At 44.7% G+C, this 19,555-nt stretch overlaps 1 protein-coding gene across 1 annotated transcript in view; it reads left to right on the top strand.

Annotated features, from left to right (window-relative positions):
• Positions 1-19,555, top strand: part of DIS3L2 (DIS3 mitotic control homolog (S. cerevisiae)-like 2) — a 429,536-nt gene that overhangs the window by 305,648 nt on the left and 104,333 nt on the right. Inside the window, exon 10 of the mRNA XM_006866746.1 lies at positions 10,699-10,811. Within this exon, the coding sequence (XP_006866808.1) occupies positions 10,699-10,811 (113 nt within the window). The remainder of the gene's footprint in view (positions 1-10,698; positions 10,812-19,555) is intronic.

Consider the following 19,555-nt stretch of genomic DNA (forward strand, 5'->3'; position numbering starts at 1 on the left):
ATCATTCAATAATTTGCCCAGTGAATCTTTCAATAGCGAAAGTCGAGGCTTGAATTTTTTCTTCAGTTCCCCCAGCATGAGAAATACTGACCGTGTTCTTCAATTTGATGAACCTGACCCATACTCATGGAGGTTGTTGTTGTTGTTAAATGCCATTGAGTCAATTCCAACCTATAGTGACCCTCTATAGGGTTTCCAAGGAACAGCTGGTGAGCTTGAACCACCAACCTTGCACTTCAAACAACTTTGCAATCTGATGCATTAGCCCACAGCGCCACACCAGGACTCCTGGTGGTACTAACGGAAGTACCTCATGGAGGTAGTTACTCTAAATACTAACAGAGAGGGAAGGAGTCTTCACATCAAGTATCAATGCTATCCCCTCTGTAAACAGGGTAGATAGAGACAGGCATCTTAGACATTGGATACCTAAAATGAAGGGGCAATAAAGGCATGAAGTGACTGGCTTACAAAGTTTTAAGAGGGAGTTTAGTTTAAGAGTGTGTGGGGGAAGAAAGAGTCCCTACTGAATAGTTGTCATCTTATCTACATGGGTCTGGTGAAAAGAGATAGGGATACGATTCTTATGATTCAGTAGTGAGTAATTGTTATTATGACTAATTGCGATGGTCACAATTGTAAAGGTAGAAGTTTTGTGACAAAACAGGGGAGTGGTTAATGTTACAGTCCAGAAACAGAGGACCCTAGGACCATCAAGGGAGAAGAGCCGCAAGCATAATGCGGGACCTTATCCAGAGAAGTAGCGAAGCCAGAGATGGAGGCAGAGATGGGAACATGGAGAGGGGAAGCGGCTGAGGACTCTAGATTCATGGGAAGGGAGGGACTAAGAGCTGGTGGCCAGGAGGCAGGCTTACAGAATGTGCCCTTTGGAGGTGTAAATTATTGAATATGCCTGAGTGGGTTTTTGTTTGTTTGTTTTTAAAGAGCTAGAGTTGCAAGAAATACTGTTAACTGATGGTACATGGAGGAGAGGATTATAAACATTGTAATGAAACAAGGTGTATGATTTGTTGAATGTAAAACTGATGATGTGCCCTGTAAACTTTCACTCAATCCACAATAAAAACCTTAAAAAAAAAAAAAGGCAAAAGAGTAGATTTGAATCAGTGGAAGCCCAAATTAGATAAAGCTCTTAATACTAGCAAACTAAAAGAACAATCTGAAAAAATAATGGAAAAAATTGGAAGAAAGCCTGTGGACACAATGAAGAAGAAGAATTAAAAGATGATTAGAATTCCAGAACAGGAAGGAACAATAAAACGTGTAGAAAAAAATGTCAAAGAGTTGCTGAAAGAAAACTTCATTAACATCATGAAAGATGAGAAGATAAGCCTTCAAGAAGCTGAACAAACCCCAAACAGGATAGACCCCAAAAGAAAATCACCAAGACATAGCCTATTCAGACTTTCTAAAACCAAGGACAAGGAACGAATCCTGAGAGCAACTCAGGAAAAATGAAAAGTTACCTACAAAGAATCTCCAGTAAAACTAAGCTCTGATTTCTCAACAGAAACCTGCAGGCAATGGTGTGACATATACCAAATTCAGAAAGAAAAAAATTGCCAACCCAGAAAACCTGTCCCTCTAATATAAGGGCCAAATTAGTACATTTTCAGATGAACAGAAATTAAAGGAATTTCTAATAACCAAACCAGCTTTACATAAATTACTAAAGGGTGTTCTTTGGACTGATATCCAAAGAACAACAGACAATAACATGAGATTAATATGCATGAATGACAACACCATCCAGAACTCAGTCCAGCTATAGAAATATCCAAGTGAAACAAGACTGAAAATAGGGAACCTGAGGCATCAATTTATAATTGAAATAAAATGCAAAGCATTAAAAGGGAATGCAGTGTCGACAGAACTCTCAAGTGGCTAGGAAGTCAAGTAGATTTCAAGATAAAAGACTGTTTTAAAGAGGGAAAAATAAATTACTGGGTCACCTCATAGAAAATTAATACATATTCACATCAAAATAAAACAGGAAAATCAGAAAGATTTAGTAAACATTAAAGCAACAGCAATGAAAAAAATGTAATGAGAACCCACAAACAAAATTAACTCAGTGCAGAAATTTGTGTGGAACAAACTAACATTATCACAAAAAGTCACACAGCAAAATGACAGCAATCAATTCATACCTATCGATAATTATACTGAATGTAATTGGATTAAATGCATCACTCAAGAGACAGAGCAGCAGAATGCATGCAGACACACAATGGAATACCATACAACATATAAGAGTAATGACGAATCTGCAAAACACCTCATAACATGGAGGACATTATGCTGAATGAAATTGGTTGGTGGTTATATGCCGTGGAGTCGATCCCTACTCATAGCGACCCTGTACAGGGTTTCCGAGGCTGTAAATCTTTACGGGAGCGGAAAGCCTCATCTTTCTCCTACGGAACAGCTGGTAGTTTCGAACTGCTGTCCTTAAGGTTCACAGCCCGATTCGTAACCACTACGCTACCAGAGCTCCTTGAGTGAAATTAGTCAATCACAGAAGGCCAAATATTGTATGAGACCACTGCTGTAAAAAGTTAAGGAAAGGTTTTCTTGCTAAAAGAAACATTCTAAGATGATTACCAGGGGTCAGTGAAAAGGAAACATTAGTCACAGGGTAGAGGTAGACACATGCTAACTTGGGTGGTAGGGAAGGCAGTGTGCAGATGTGACAGGAAAGATGAAGGTAGTGGAAGACAAAGGGAGGAGTGCAAAAATTCCAGTGACTAGAGGTCAGTACTGTGCACTGCTGGTACACAGAAGGGATTACCACTGTGAGGACATGGAGTCTGTGGTTTGTTGAATGTAAAACTGATGATCTGCTCTGTAAAGCTTCACTCAGTTCCCAGTAAAAAGTCACAGAAAAGGAGTTATTGTTATAAATAAATCGTGCTAGAGTTGATGTCTTAGTGACTGCGGAGGTTGGCAGTGGGACCTCGCACGCTGTCAGAGACAAATGTGTGACAGTGAACACAGCTGGGGAAAGTCCCAGACTGGACTTCTGAATCTGCAGCCAAGAGTGTGGCTTCCAGTAAGCTCTGAGGAGTAGGGAGGAGGGTGAAGAGGTGGCCCACTTGGAAGAGAATTTGGGTGGTTTCCTGGAGTTACTGTAACAGGGGTTTCAAATCTGGGCTTTATCACTGACTCACCAGGTGGTTCACTACTCGCCTGTCAGTTTGTTGCACTGTGGTGGCTGTGTGTTGCTGGAATGCTGGGAGCTATGCCACTGGGGTTTTAAATACCAGCAGGGTCAACCAGGATGGACAGGTTTCAGCGGAGCTTCCATACTAAGACAGATAAGGAAGAAGGAGAGGCAGACTATGTGTGAATGTTTAGCCACCGAAAACCTGTTGAATAGCAGACGTAGTACCAGAAAATGAAAATCTCATGAGCAACAGCAGACCATTGTCGGATATGGTGCTAGAAGATGAGTCCCTCAGGTTAGAAGGCACTCAATACGATTGGGGAAGAGTTGACTCCATAAAGGAGAGTTGTAAATAATGTGAATGGAGTAAATCCCTCAGGACCTTCATTTGCTGATGGGGCACAATTCAAAATGAGGAGAAACAGCTGCAAACTTGCATTAAAAATTAGAACATGAATGTATGAAGTATGAATTTAGGAAAATTGGAATTTGTCAAAAATGAAATGAAGCACATAAAGATTGACATCCTAGGCATTAGTAAGCTGAAATGGACTGGTATTGGTTTTGAACTGGTTAATCATAGAGTCCTGGCATTCCAGGTTAAGTGCTCGACCACAAGGTTGGTGATTCAAATTCATCACCCGCTCCTTGGAAACCCTATACAGGGTCACTGTGGATCGGAATCTACTTGATGGCACTTAACAACAACACCACCAATAACAATCATAGGGTTTACTGTGCTGGGAATGACAAGTTGAAGAGGAATGGTGTAGCATTCCTCATCAAAAAGAACATTTCAAGATTGATCTTGAAATACAATGCTGCTTGTGATAAGGTAACATCCATGCGGGCCAAAATATGACTGAATATATCCCATCTGAATTTAGAGAGTATCTCAAGACCAGATATGATGATGTAGACACTAATGACTGAAAACTAGTGAGTTGTGTGATGTCATCAAGAACATTATCTGGGAAGAAAGCCAAAAGGTCACTTAAAACACAGGAAAGAAAGAAAAGATCAAATGGATGTCAGAAGAAACTCTGAAACTTGCATTTGGGCATAGAGAAGCTAAAGCAAATGGAAGAAATGAGAAGGTAAAAGAATAGAACAGAAAATTTCAATGGGCAGCTGGAGAAAACAAAGTGAAGTATTACAATAAAATGTGCAAAGACCTAGAACTAGAAAACCAGAAGGAAAGAACACATTCAGCGAACATGCTCAGCATTCCTCATGCTGAGAAAACTGAAGAAAAAATTCAAGCTTCAATTGCAATATTGAAGGATTCTATGGGCAAAATATTGAACGATGCAGAAAGCACCAAAAGAAGATGGAAGGACTACACAGAGCTGCTGTACCAAAAAGAAGTGATCGATGTTCAGCCATTTCAAAAGGTAACACATGACCAAGAACCAATGGTACTGGAGAAGGAGTTCAGCTGCACTGAAGGCATCGGTGAAAAACAAGGCTCCAGGAATTGATGGAATACAAATTTAAATCTTTCAAAAAACTGATGTAGCACTGAAGACACTCACTCATCTATGCCAGGATATTTGGAAGACTGCTACCTGATCACCTGATTCGAAGAGATCCATATTTGTGCCCATTCCAAAAAGGTGGCCCAACAGAATGCAGAAATCATCAAAAAATGTCTTTAATATCACATGCAAGTAAAATATCGCTGAAGATAATTCAAAAACTGCTGCAATAGTACATCAACAGGGAAGTGCCAGAAATTCAAACCAGATTTAGATGAGGATGTGGAACTAGGGAAATCATTGCTGATGGCAGATGGATCTTCACTGAAAGCAGAGACTATCAGAAAGATGTTTACTTGTGCTTTATTGACTGTGCAAAGGCTTTTGATTGTGTAGATCATGAAAAATGAATTACATTGCAATGAATAGGTATTCCAGAACACTTAATATTCTCATGAGGAACCTGTACATAGGCCAAGAGACAATTGTTAGAACAGAACATGGGGATACTGAATGGTTTAAAATCAGGAAAGGTGTGAACCAGGGTTGTATCCTTTCACCATACTTATTCAATCTGTATGCTGAGCAAATTATCCAGGAAACTCATTAATAACCTGTAATATGCATGTGATACAGCCTTACTTGCTGAAAGCTAGAGGACTTAAAATACATACTGATGAAGATCAAAGATGACATATTTATGTATGGATTGCACCTCAGTGTAAAGAAAACAAAATCCTCACAACTGGACCAACAAATAACATGATAAACAGAGAAAAGATGGAAGCTGTTAAAGACTTCGTTTTGCTTGGATCCACAATCAACGCTCGTGGAAGCAGCAGTCAGGAAATCAAATGACGTATTGCATTAGGCAAATCTCCTCCAAAAGATCTCTTTGAAGTGTTGAAGAGCAAAGATGTCAATCTGAGGACTAAAGTGCGCCTCTCCCAAGCCGTGGTATTGTCAGTGGCTTCTTATACGTGGGAAGGTTGGACAATGAATAAGGTAGACTGTAGAAGAATTGATGCATTTGAATTATGGTATTGGAGGAGACTGTTAAAAGTACCATGGATGCTAGAAAAACAAACAAATCTGTGTTGAAACAAGTACAGCCAGAATGCTTCTTAGAAGTCAGGATGGTGAGTCTTTATCTGTAATACTTTGGATATGTTCTCAGGAAGGGACCATTTCCCGGAGAAGGACATCATGCTTGGTAAAGTGCAAGGTTAGCAAAAAATGAGGAAGACTCTCAGTGAGATGGATTGACGTAGTGGCAGCAGCAGTGGTCTCCGACATAACAACAATTGTGAGGATGGTGCGGGATCGGGCAGTGTTTCATTCAGTTGTTCATAGTGTTGCTATGAGTTGGAACTGACTCACGTGCCGCTAACAAGCCACTCAACAAGTCAGGTGATTTGGAGCCTCTTTGGGCCTCAGATAATCCACTTATGAAATATGTTTCGTGTAGCTGTCATGAAAGATAGATTAGCATGATTAATGTTAAAGATTAAATGGTTGTCCTAGCGTGGCACCATAGGATAAACACTGGACTGCTAACCGCAAAGTCGGCTATTCAAACCCACCAATCACTCTTTGGACTGTTACACGTTCTCTATGAATTAGAACTAACTCAGTGATACTTAACGACAACCACATTGGTATCCTTATTATCATTTTTAATGTCATCATTGTCACTCCAGTCATGTAGTTGTTCTAGATTATTACAGTTGTTACGGAGCACTTTCACATAGGTTCTTACTGAAGGAAAAGATTTCATCTCCACTCACTCCCAGATGCTCTTGTAAGTTCCTCTGCCCTGGAAAGGCCACATTGTCATCACAGTGATGGATCTGCCCATCCCATTGGACTGTGAGCTCTTTGAATAGAGGAACCACCTCTGTGCCTGCCTGGGAGAGGCAGACTGGGAGTCCATTTCAGCCGGTTCATGGCCGGGGCCACCTGGCAGGCATGCTGTTGGGAAGTGGCTGAACTGGCTGGTGGACTGGCTGAGAAGACTGGCCTCTGAGCCCTGCTGTAGATTCTGTTCATGTTTTGACTGGATGAAGATGCTCTGATGTCCTCTTAGGCTCGCTCAGAGTATTGGTCTCCGTGGAGCATGTGGACCCCGCACAGAAGGAGCCCACCGTGGACAGTCTGACTCTCTGCTTCTACTGTGCTTCCAAGTTTACAGGGCTCACCTCAGCCCTGGGAGATGAAACCTTTAAAATATATATGTGTATTTTTTTTTTTAATTTTATAGATGATTTTTCCTATGGAAGAAAATTTAAAAACACAAGCACCACATTTGTCCTAAGTAATTTGACAGCTTATGCTAACTAACCTTTTGAATTTATATTTTTGTCTTTCGTTGAATAAAAGTTTCAGTGCCTCTAGCTCAAGAGTTCTACAAGTTCACGTTATGTAAATATATGTGATAAAATATTTACTTAGGGTTTCCATACGAAAGGGTCAAAGCAGAGAATAAGAGAGCTTCTCTTTGCTAGTTATAGAGGCTCTGCTGGGAATTCTGAGGGAAACTTAAGCTTCTCGAATGTGTTTTGATTGGCCGCTTCCGTGTTTTATCTCCCGTAATGAGTTCTTTGTCAGTTTGTCAATTTTGACCAAGGACAGAAAGTTCATGTGTAGTAACACCACACCGACAGAATTTAAAATTATGGCTTAGATCATGATGTCATAATCCGCTCTCTTTTCCTTTAGTCAATATTTACCTGTGAGGCTAATATATTATAATTCTGACTTCAAAAGAAAGCACTTTCTTTTACCTTCTTCAAGTGTTAGTTTTAGATACTTGTAATATCAAAACTGGAAGTTGAGCCGTCTGAGACTTTTGGCCGCCATCCCTTGGGGTTGAGTTCCTCGATCATTGCAGGGCAGGTTTCACCGCTCGGAGCCACACGGGTTTCTCAGCTTTCCAGACCACCCTTTCCTCTGCGGGAAGCAGGTCTATCAGTTAGTCCACCACAGCCAGGCTCTCCTAGGTGGACCTGGGTTTTCCCTCATGGAGGAATGTTACAGGCTTGGGCAAGAGAGCTCCAAGGTCTGATTGCTTAGAAGGAGGGTGGTCTCTGGGTGTGGTTCTGAGGGGGAATTGGAAACTCCTTGCCTGAACCCCTTACTGGAATTGCCCGGTGTTTAATCACTTTGTTTTTTAAAACGAGGGAAGAAGAAGGACTAGGAGGATACAGAACAGCTGCTGTCTTTGCAGAAACAGTATGTATGTAGCCCCTTAGAAGATGACCGGAGGAACCAGCGGTGTAATGTTAATGAGCGCTTCGGAGCCAACATGTTGACCTGGCTGGACTCTTCTGTGAGTCATAACCAGAAAGGAACCAATTGTCTTGTGAACTGCTAAGTTCAAAATCGATTACTTACAGGTTCAGCTGGGTCTCAGAGTTCACATGAGGTCATCGTGACTCTGTTTTATTTCTTAGACCTATTGTTGTTGGTTTTTTCTGGCTTGTCACAATTATGTGTCAAAGATGTGGGCTCCTATGGTCTTTTGTGTCTAGGATCCCAGGAGAAAGACTCTCTTTCCTAAGTTAGATATCCATCCCTGAAAACAGACTCAGAAGAAATCTACGTGGGTCACATGCCTACATTTGGACCAATCACTGTAAACAGAGATGGCATCCAGTGAAACTGCATCAAGTACATTTTACATTTAAAGCAAACTCAGCTCTTTGTTCATATCTTTAGTGTGCTTCCGCAGACTGTATACTTACATGCATATTTTTTTCTATATCCTGTCCATTTTGCACAAATGCATACACTCGTGCGTGTGTGTACACTACTGTATTTTAGAAATTATTTATGGATACTTAGGTTTAACTTTAAGCTTATAACCCAATGACTCTACCAAAGTCTGTGTGGTCAGCCTGGGTCATGTGACCACTTCTGCAAGGTAAGGTAAGGCCTATTGAACACTCCACCAGGAAGGGACGAGCTCTCCAAAAGGGGGGGAAATGGTCAGTCTCTTATCAAAAAGAAAAAGGTAACAGGCGGCAAACCATTTGATTAATTCTCTCTATCAGTATTCATTGATACCTGTGGAGTCCTGGTGTGGTACTATAGGATAAATGGTGGCAGTGGGCCGGGGAGTCGGTTCCCACTCACAGCGACCCTATAGAGGATTTCTGAGGCTGTAAATCTTTGCAGGAGCAGAAAGCCTCATCTTTTTGCCGTGGAGCAGCTGGAAGATTAGAACTGCTGACCTTGTGGTTAACAGCCTAGCTTTTAACCCACTACACTCCCAGGCCTCCATAGGTACAGTTGGTTGTATGCCGTGGAGTGGGTGATGACTCACAGTGGCCTTGTATAGGGTTTCTGAGGCTGTAAATCTTTTAAGGGAACAGAAAGCTTCATCCTTCTCCTGGTAGTTTCAAACTGCTGAGCTTGAGATTAGCAACCCAACTCATAACTACTACATTATCAGAGCTCTTTGTAGGCTAAATACTAGACTGCTAACTGCGAGGTCGGTGGTTCAAACCCACCAGCCACGCTTCCTAAACCCTATCCAGGGTCACTGTGAGTTGAAACCAACTTGACAGTCTTAATAACAACACAAATCTGTATGACAGGCACTCTCCTAGGCCCTGGGCACACAGCAGGGGACCTTACACAATAGAGCTACTGTGCCAGCTAACATTGTAGGGAGGGAGGCCGCCGGTGAAAACAGCCTCAAGGATCTAGTGATGAGCGTGCTGACGGGGTGCCCACGGCCCACACCACCAGACACAGATGAAGGCCTCTCAGTGTGTAGGATGGCGAATCTCTTCCTGCTTTGGGATTCTCTTTCCTGGGATTCTCATTCTAAGGGAAGGGAGGTTTTGCTAGGCAGATCCTGATGAGGAGGTTATTCCAAGCATGGGGAAAAGTATAAACTTAGCCTGGTGTGGTACCATAGAAGAAGCGCTGCACCACAAAGTCAGTTTGAACCCCAAGGTCGGCAGTTTATACTCACTAACTGCTCCTCGGAAACCGTATACAGAGTCGGAACCAAATCGACGGCACTTAACAACAAGTAAACCTCTGAAAAGGAGCCCTGGTGGCGCAGTGCCTAAGGCTTAAGCTGCTAACCCAAAGATCTGTGGTTCGAACCCACCATGGAAGAAAGTGGCAGTTCTAGTCTGTCCTTTAGGGTTGCTGTGATTCAGAACAGACTCAATGACAATGGATGATGTTGCTGCTGTGTGTGTGTGTGTGTGTGTGTGTGTGTGTGTGTGTGTGCCCACAAGTGTCTGAATGGGGTGAGGTAAGATATGTTCAGGGAACGGGAAGAGGTTTCCCACGACAGCTGCTTAAAGAGCATGTTGAGGATGGCCCCCAGACTAACAAGGTGGAATGGAGTAAGGTACTGAAGGCCCTGAATACCAGGCTCAGGGGTGATGTCATCATGTCACGGTGTAGAAAGCTCACCAGCAACCTTGTGGGAGTTAGAGAAGAGGAGCAGGGAGGCCAGGTGCAGGGCTGACCGAGGGCTGTGGCAGGTAGGACTGTGGGATTTGGAGATTAGCTTACTCTAATGACCTGAAGGGGCTCTGGTGGTTTGTAGTGGTTACAAATCAGGCTGCTAACCTCAAGGTCGGCAGTTCGAAACTACCAGTAGTTCCACAGGAGAAAGATGAGGCATTCTGCTCCTGTAAAGATTTACAGCCTTGGAACTCCTATACAGGGTCACTATGACTTGGAACCGACTCCACAGTACTTAACAACAACAATGACCTGAAAGGATTTGTTCTTCATCCATAATTAGTCAGACCTTTTTGCAAGTCTATTGGTATTTGCTCAAAGAGAAGAATCTTTATAAATGGGAAGCACCTTGTGAAAACAGTTCATCTTGTTTATTGGGTATAAAACACCCATCACCATTTGTGTACAGTGAGGGAAGGAACAGCAGATAGAAAATACAGGCCCAGCACTGTTCTGAGCGACATGTGTCCTTGGAAAGGAGCCTACAGAGACCTTGGCCTTGTTCGTCTGCACAGACTGAGGGTCCTTCTTGTGCATTCACAGGCAACTTTGAAGTGGGCGTACACATCACTGATGTGAGTTACTTCATCCCCGAGGGTTCGGATCTGGACCAAGTGGCTGCAGAGAGAGCCACCAGCGTCTACCTGGTGCAGAAGGTAAATATCCGCCTTTAGTTTCTCAGATTGAAAATTGTGTTTCCCTTTACATTGTCTTCCATTTCTGTTGTTGTTTTATTTCCATTTGTATAAAGAGGAGTCCGTGTATATACTAAAAGCTCAAATGCAGACAAAGCTAACTTATGCTCGTGGAAGTCTGGAGAGTGGTTACCCTTTTGGGGAGGGGATCGAATGTCACTCTTGATCTGGGTGCTCCTGAGTAAATGACACATCGAGCTGTTCATTCATGGCATGTGCAGTGGCACTTTACTCCCTGCTTCTTAGTGAAGCAGCCTGGGAGCAGACACTTGTAGTGGCATGACCTCCAAACGTACAAACGGACAGGGAGGAGTAGAACAGTACACAGCCTAGGTTCCCCAAGTTAGGCTCCCGTCCACAGGATTAGGCCACATCCAAGGACACCCCAATTCATGGCCTGGGAGGAGAACAGCTAATACCTCTCTCGTAGGATTCACTGTTAATCAGACAGCCATGTCGACATGCCAAATAACATATACCAAGAATGGGTAAGGGAGACACCCCAAAACCAAACCCACTCCCGCAGAGTCTGTGCTGACTCAGTGGCCTTGAAGGACAGACCTTTGAGCAAACACCTGCTTCATAGCTTTTCCAATGCTGTCATCTTTACGGAAGCAAATTGCCCCATCTTTCTCCCACAGAGCGGCTGGTGGGTACAAACCGCCGACCTTTCAGTTAGCACTTGAGCACTTAACAACAGTGCCTCACAGACTCCTTGAAAGGTAAATGGGAGGAATGAAAATGGAAAGCCCCCGAAAGGCATTGGGTATCATTTCTTGCCCCTGTTCAGAGTGGGCTCTATTTACTGTGCCACAGAACAGCCTCCTTTTCCCACTGGCCTTCTTCAGAGGACTGTCACCTCTTCGTAAAGCTCATACTTGACTTGCTGTCCAGTCGTAGCTTTGATGTCCTTTCGCAACTTCTTGTTAAGTACCATCAGTTGGTTCCGACTCATAGCAACTTTATATAGGGTTTCCAAGGAGTGGTGGGGGTTGAACCACCAACCTTGTGGTGAGCAGTCCAGTGCTGATCCTATGCCACAACAGCTTAGGGAGACAGTGAGGGGGGACTGTCGTACAGCGTATCTCTGCACCCAGCAGTGTGGATGGCATCCTTAAAAACAGCTAAGTAAAAAATGTTGACACTTTTTTGAGGGATTTTCACTCCACTTTGGCTCCTGGTAGTTAACAGACCCAGACTCCCTGAGCAGAGGGGCCACTTGAGAATCTGGACACCTCATTCATAGTGTGACCCTCCTGAGAGCCCAGTTCCTATATTTGTACATGAACTCGACTTATGTGACCTAAGGTTGGAGGCATCCCAATTTCACTTCCTGCCCGAAAGTACTGTTGGCCAAACCCAGCCTCGGCCTGGCCCAGGGCCTCTGAGAAAAGGGCAATGAGGCCCTGACGTCTCTGTGAGGTCTCCTCTATCTAGGAAAACAGTGAGGTCATAACGGAAAGAGAAGTCAAACCGCAGTCTCCTAAACTTTAGCCGTTAAGGACCATGTCAAGTGGGTAAATGTGAACTGTTCTTCCACCTCGGAAAGCTGCCTGGGTGCTTCAGAGGTGAACGTTGAAGAGTTCTACCACAAGGAGCTCTGGTAGCGTAGTGGTTACGAATCGGGCTGCAAGCCGCAAGTTCAGCAGTTCGAAACTACCAGCTGTTCTGTGGGAGAAAGATGAGGCTTTCTGCTCCTATAAAGATTTACAGCCTTGGAAACCCTGTACAGGATCGCCATGAGTCGGAAACGACTCCATGGCACATAACAACAAGAACAACCCGCAATGAAGAAGGTGCCCTGGTAGCACTGTGGTTAAGCACTGGGCTGCTCACCAAATCGGTGGTTCGAACCCACCAACCATTCAGTAAGGGAAAAGTGTGGTACTGTACTTGCATAATGATTTTCAGCCATGGAAGCTCTATGGGGCACGTCTCTGTCCTGTAGGACCCTATAGGGGCACTATGAGGTAGAATTGACTCAGTGGTAGTGGGTTTGGTGTTTTTCATTTTTAGTTACCATTAAAAAGAGTCCTGTTGTTAAGCTGCTAACCAAAATGTTGGTGGTTCAAACCCACCAGACTCTCCACAGGAGAAAGACAAGGCTGTCTGTTGCCATAAAGATTTACAGCCTCAGACATTTATGGGGCAGTTCTCCTCTCTCCTCCTGGGTCACTAGGATTTGACACTAGAGGCTCTTCCTCTGAGCCGGTGGCTTTCTCTTCTCCAGCTGCTGTCTTCTCCTTGTAACCAGGGAATTTTTTTGTCAAATAAGAAAATGCAAAAATAAAATTGCGTTAAATAGCTAAGTACACTTCGTTTCAGTTCCCTTTTTTTTTGGTTTTGTGATTGCTGTGGTGATAGGATTTCTCCCAGAAGCTGGGGTGAGGGGCTGCAGAGGAAGTTTGCAGCGTCCCTGCTGTGGGGGCTGCCCCTCAGCCTGGCAGGCCCCGGGCAGGGTGCCACCTACAACCTTGGACAGCGGCCGCTGTGCGTTCAGAGTCCTTTGAACCGCTGCTCTGACCTTCCTTCCTACTCGTTTTTGTTTCTGAAAGGACTGTGTCCAGGAACTTTTCTGCTGTTTTCACTTTACGGTGCCTATAAAGGTCTTCTTAGAAGCTAGAGGAGCTGTGTTTCCCCTTCAGATACTCTGCTCTCTCAGTTGGCAGAATCTGCTCTCCCAACCTCTTGACCAGGGGGAGGGGAGGGGACAGTGAGGGGGTGTCGGTTGAGTTCCCATCTGGCCTGAATACAGCACTGGTTTCTTTAATTCTGGTCCTTCTGACTTGTGACCTGCCAGAATTATAGTCAGAGCTGATGCAAGGAATTGTCCCCAAGATTAAGGACAGTACACCAGTGAAATTGACCATCTTAGTTAGTGTCTTTTCAGTGAAATTCTATTTGTTAGGATTTTGCTCACAGTAATATTTGCTTGCTCTTGTTAGTAATGTGGAATGTTCAAGATGAAAGATCAATTTAAATAGCCACTATTATATCCCATGAACAAAGAAAAACAAACAAACCTTTTTTTTTCTTTCTTTCTTTTTGACAAAAGATGGTTCCAGTAAGATAGGAGTCACTACCCACCTGAACTTTGGTCTTTCCTCAGAAAGACATTCTTAAGTGTGTCTCCTGAATTTCTCCTAGCCATATTCTCTGGGAAATACAATGCAATTGAAGAATGTCAGGTTATCTTTTTAAATCAGTGGATTAAGTTTTTAAAAGTCAAAGAAAACCTAAACAGCTGAACCCTAAATTCCCTGCCTCCTGGCCCCAACACTTGTGTTATTTTAGGTGTGAAACAGCTCAAATGAAAGTTCACCCATAAATCTCTGTGGTATTTTATTGGTGCCGCTTTATAATGGAGATCAAAGATTGGGATTGGCAGCGTATCTGCATGCAGCATCCAAAGAGCTTTAAGATGTTCCTCTTTGACACCAGCAGGTTGTCCGAGTGGTAATGTTTTGGTAATGTCAAACCGGGTAGCAAGAAGTTGATCAAATTCTGAACTCATGGAAGTGTCGATATGAAAAAGAAAACTCTTTAAACAGAACTGTTGCCTGGCCAGTGAATGATCTATTTCTTTGACGTTGTTTCAGCGTGTGAGTGGGGAGCTAGCTGAGTGAACCTTAGTGTTAAAACTTCCAGATCCTCAGAGAACCGCTCTGGAGCTGCAGAAATGGGAGCAGATGGCTTGTGAGCTCTGAGGGCTTGAGGACTAAAGGAGACAGGAGAGCCTCCAGGGCTGACTGATGTGGGGTCCCAGTGAGCTCTAGTCACCCCCATGGCACTGCCTTGGCTTCCCATCCCTTCTCCCCTAAATGATTGATTCTTCCCCTCTGTGGCCCTTTCTGTTGGTCACAGGGCTGTCCTGGCTAACCCACTGCTGAACTTGGCCAGCCTGCCCTCTGTGGCTTTGGCCGATGTTTCTGCTCTCTGAGACTAATATAAGGTTTTATAGTCTTGTTGGTGCCCCCACCCAGCTGCCTTGGGCAGCAGTGTATTTACCTAAATGATCAATTTCTCCCAACTCTCCCAAGCCCGAGTCCAGAATGCTTAGAAAGTCACTGTCCTGCCCCCAACCCCCTTTGTTCCCTGGCCAGCTTTTAAACTTTGCCTGACCCAATTGTGATCTCAGAACTGAGCCTGCCTCAGAAGACATTGCACCAGGCAAGCCCCTTTTCCTTCCTACAGCCAAGAGTGCCATCCAGTCTGCCGCTGTGCACCACAGATGAAACGCTGCCACGTAGCAAGCCCTTATAGTGCGTACCAGCTACCTGTGGTGAAAGAGTACTCCAGGTGAGGGAGTGCCGTACAGGAGAGAGAAAGGCCATCTGCCTCGGGTGGTGGTAGGAGAGAAGCTTGTCGAAGGCCCAAGAAGGTTTCGCAAAGCAGTTGACATTTGAGCATTGTTTCCAGTTTTGAGTTGAAACTTTCTAGATCGGGAGGCATTCAGTGCAGGGTCCATGGTGTGTAGACATAGAGGGACTCTAGAAAAAGCACAGCATGAATGTGGAGTTGTACGGACTTGGGAATTTCTGGGGCGTAAACTGTAGAATCAGCACTGGACTGCGAACCACAGGTCAGCAGTTCAAACCCACCAGCTGCTCCTCAGAAACCCTGTATAGGCCGGCTCTGCATCAAAATCAACTTGACAACACTTAGCAGCAACAACAACAAAGTGCAGGACGAACTAAGAAACACGGTTATGAAAGTCGACCTGGAGTGGCAGGCTCAGGAGCTCCAGGGCAGGTGGGGAAGTGATCCGTTCTCCATAGGCTGAGATAGAGAATCATCTTGTACCTGTTGGATGAAGAATAAATAGGGAGGTCAGAGGCAGGAAAATTATTACCGGTACGAGGGCCCTTGCTCCCCATGGGATCTTGAGGCTTTGAGTAGGCATCCCAAACAGATCAAAATCTTTGCTCACAGGCTTTTAGGAGCACTTAGCTACATTGTGATGTCGAACTGGGGCAATAGATATCTTCAGCCTAATGCCAAAATGGAGTCCTGGTGCGGCGCTGAGGGTTAATGCACCAGACTGCAAAGCCCTTTGAACTGCAAGGTCCGACGGTCCAAGCTCACCAGCTGCTCCTCGGAAACCCTATGCAGGGTCACTATGGGTCAGAACCGACTCGATGGCACTTAAGAACAACAACAACAATGCCAAACTAGACATCCTGAGCAAGAAGGGCTTTGCCAGTGCCTCAAATCACAGTCTCCTCCCAATTTTCACAGCCCAGCTCCCAAGACAAGAATGGGGAGAGGCAAAGGCAGGCAGATGGGAGTGGTACTTTCCACTGTTGTCATTGCTGACCCCTTAGAGTCGGGGTCCTGGACACCTCTGCCAGATGCTCCTGGAAGCCTTGGACCACTTATGACCCTTGGCCTCTGAACATGAAGTGGTCCAGGCTTCCTCAGATGCTTCGGGACCCAATTGAAGGTGTGTGAACCTCCCCTAATGTGCACAACAAGCTCACTTTCAAAGCTTTTGAATCTGCCTCCTCAGTTGTTGAGAGAGGGAAAGCAGTGGTCCCCTGATCTCAGTGGGGCTGCTGGTTATCGTTGGGTGGAGTTTGGGAAACCAGAACATGCAGTCATCTGGAGAATGCTAGCAAGGAGCATCTCACCTGGAGTTATTTAGGAGTTGAGAACTCCGCCATTGAGGTGGACCCACTGATTTATGAGACTGGTAGAATGCAACCTGTCGTGCATTGAATTGTGCCCCCAAAGTATGTGTCACTTTAGCCGTGATTCTCGGTGATGTGGCAGCTATGTGTTGAGTCCCCATAATGTAATCAGATGTGATAAACCAATAAGAAGATTAAGGGTGGAGTGTTGTTGCTGTTGTTAAGTGTTGTCTAGTCAGTTCCTACTCATAACCACTCTGTATATTACAAGAGGTCAGAGAAGTGTGAGCAGAGAAAGAGGGGCCTGCTGACATCAAGATAGGAGCTGGAAGAGGAGTGCTTCCTTCAGGCCTGGGTCCCTGCTCTGTGAAGCTCCCAGATCCTGGGGAAGGGTGATGCCAAGCCACATGGAGATCTCTAAGGAACGCTCGGCCTCCGCGCACTGAAAGGAGACAGGGCCCTTCCCTGGAGCCAACAAAGAGAAAAAGGCTTTGCCTAAAACTAGCCTCCTAAACTGTGAGGGGATAAATTTCTGGTGGTTAAATCCATCTGCTTGTGGGATTTCTGCTAGAGCAGCGCTAGAGAACTAAGACAGAGCCCAAGACAGAGAGATGTACCCACAGCTGAACCTAGGGGAGAGGGGAAGCCCGATCGGAGCAAGCTCTGGAATGTAAAGTTTCTTCGGTGACTGAATGGATGAAGCAGTGAGGGAGAATGAGAGCCATGTGCAATGCCCAGCTTTAGTTTGCAGGAGGTGTGTGTAGATGTGGAGTTTCTGTTTCAGCAGAAGGGCTTGAGGAACTTGTGTTGTTTTTTTGTGTGTTTGTTTATTTAGCTGGGGACTGTTGTTGTTAAGTGGAGTTGGTTGCGACTCCTGTGTAGGGATTCCGAGGAACAGCTCGTGAGCCAGAAGCACCGACCTTGTGGTTCAAACCGACTGTGAAGTCGAGCGCATTAGCCCACAGCGCCATCTCAGTGCGCTGCTCTTTACAGAGACAGAAAGTATCGACACAGAAGCAGGTGCAGGATGGGGGAGTGTGGAATTTTGTCTTCTACATGCAAAGCTTGAAGTGTTCATGGAACAATCATACCAAGGTGTCCGGAGGCAGCATAATAGAGGGGCCTGGGGTTCGGAGGAGAGGCAAGCTTAGAAGTACAATGCGGACTGTGTCAGGAAGGTCTTGGGGGAAGGTGTGCCCATGAGAAAAAAGGAGGGCCAAGGACAGAACACGAGGAGAACCGGCATTCAAGGAACTCTCCGGTCAAGGAAGGGAGCCCAGAAAGCACAATCGTAAAGCATTCTGTATGTCAACAAAACAGAGGCACCTGGAGTGCACAGTGGAGTTCTGATGTGGTGCTGTAGGATCTGCGCTGGGCTGTGACCCACAAACAGGGTCAGTAGTTCACGTGCACCAGCTACTCTTTGGAAATTCAGTATAGGATTGCTAGCAATCGGACCAACTCGATGGCACTTAACAACATAGTATACAATACTTACATAAGGTGCATATATGTATGCAAAGAAAAAGAGCAAACATTCTATACCTTCATGTTATCATTAGTTAGTCCAAGGGACGGGGCCTTCAAACTTCTACAGTTGCATGTTTGGAATTGGTGTCACCTAAAACTTTCATAGTTAACATGATTTTTGTACTAAAAATAGTATATTGGGTTGGCAAATGAAAAGGAAGGTGGGACGAAAGGTAGGCAGTGTAAAGTGTCTGGAGAAACGTATAATCAGAGAGAAGAGGAAGGGCTGCGCTGTCGATGGGATGTTGTTTGCTTCTCATTGTTAAGACTAGAGATTCTAAGGAGGAAGATCAAGGCCAGCAGAACAGGAGGGTAACTGAGAAGAACGTAGCAGTGATGCGAGTGTTGGTGGGTCAAATCACTGTGGGAATGGGGCCAGACTCTGGGCAGGAAGGAGGTCATTGTGAGGTAGCAGGGGTCTAAGGCACATCTGAAAAGTTAGGAGTACAGTAGGGAGACACTGGCCTACAAACATGGTTTAGAATGGGGTGGGGATTGAGTCTGATTATCTCAGTTTTCTCTGTAAAGAAGAAATGAGGTTTTCTACTGAGAACAAGGGAGAAGGCGTTGGGTAAAGGAGATTTTAGTAGAGTAATAAGGTTTCAAATAGCTTCTTAAGAGCTTGGAGGAAGGAAGTAACCAAAGACAAGCAATAGTCCCTGAGGTAATGGCTAAGACTGGCTCCGTGATGCATCTCCAGACAACCCTGCTCAGCTAAGAGTTACAACAGCAGAAAAGGCAGATTGTGAGGTTGATCATGGGGTTTATGGGAACGGACAGAGAATTGAGGGAGTTTATAAACTTCAAAAGAACTATCCGTGTTCTCCAGACAGGCTAGTGAAGCCGATGAGGCTGTCATGTAAGATTTAGTCTTAGCAAGTTAAGAGAGCTACTTGGGTTTGTCATTCATCAGCTCACTCAGTGGGTATCAAGGCGCACAAGTGAGACCTCAAGGCATTCATTTAGGACCCGAGAATCATAATGAACAATTACAGTGTTAGTTCCAGGGTTCAAAGTCACATCTTTAGAGTTTAGGCTTTTGACCTTTAGCAAGAGGTCTTGGGAGGAAGATTTAGTCTTGATTCAAACTCAACAGAGGTCTCTTACAGATAAGGCCTAAGATCAGACAGAATCACAGTTCCGTCTCCACCTTCTATTGTGAGTGAGCAGAAATTTTGGGTGTATATAGGAATTGTCAAAGAGCTCTGGTAGCATTGTTGCTGTTGTTGTTGTTGTTGTTGTTGAGTGCCATCGAGTCAGTACTGACCCATAGTGACCTTATGCACAGCAGATAGAAACACTGCCCGATCCTGGGCCAACCTCACTACTGTTGCCTCGCTTGAATCCATCAATGCTGCCACTTGGCCAATCCATCTCATTGGGGGTCTTCCTCTTTTTCTCTCACCCTCCACTGTACCAAACATGATATCCATCTCCAGTGACTGGTCCCTCCTGACAATATGTCCAAAGTATGAGAGACAAAATTTGGCCATCTTGCCCTCCAAGGAACACTCTGGCTGCACTTCTTCCAAAATGGATCTTTTG

The sequence above is a fragment of the Chrysochloris asiatica genome, unplaced genomic scaffold, assembly GCF_000296735.1.
Source record: "Chrysochloris asiatica unplaced genomic scaffold, ChrAsi1.0 scaffold00096, whole genome shotgun sequence".
In the NCBI taxonomy this organism is placed as follows: Eukaryota; Metazoa; Chordata; class Mammalia; order Afrosoricida; family Chrysochloridae; genus Chrysochloris; species Chrysochloris asiatica.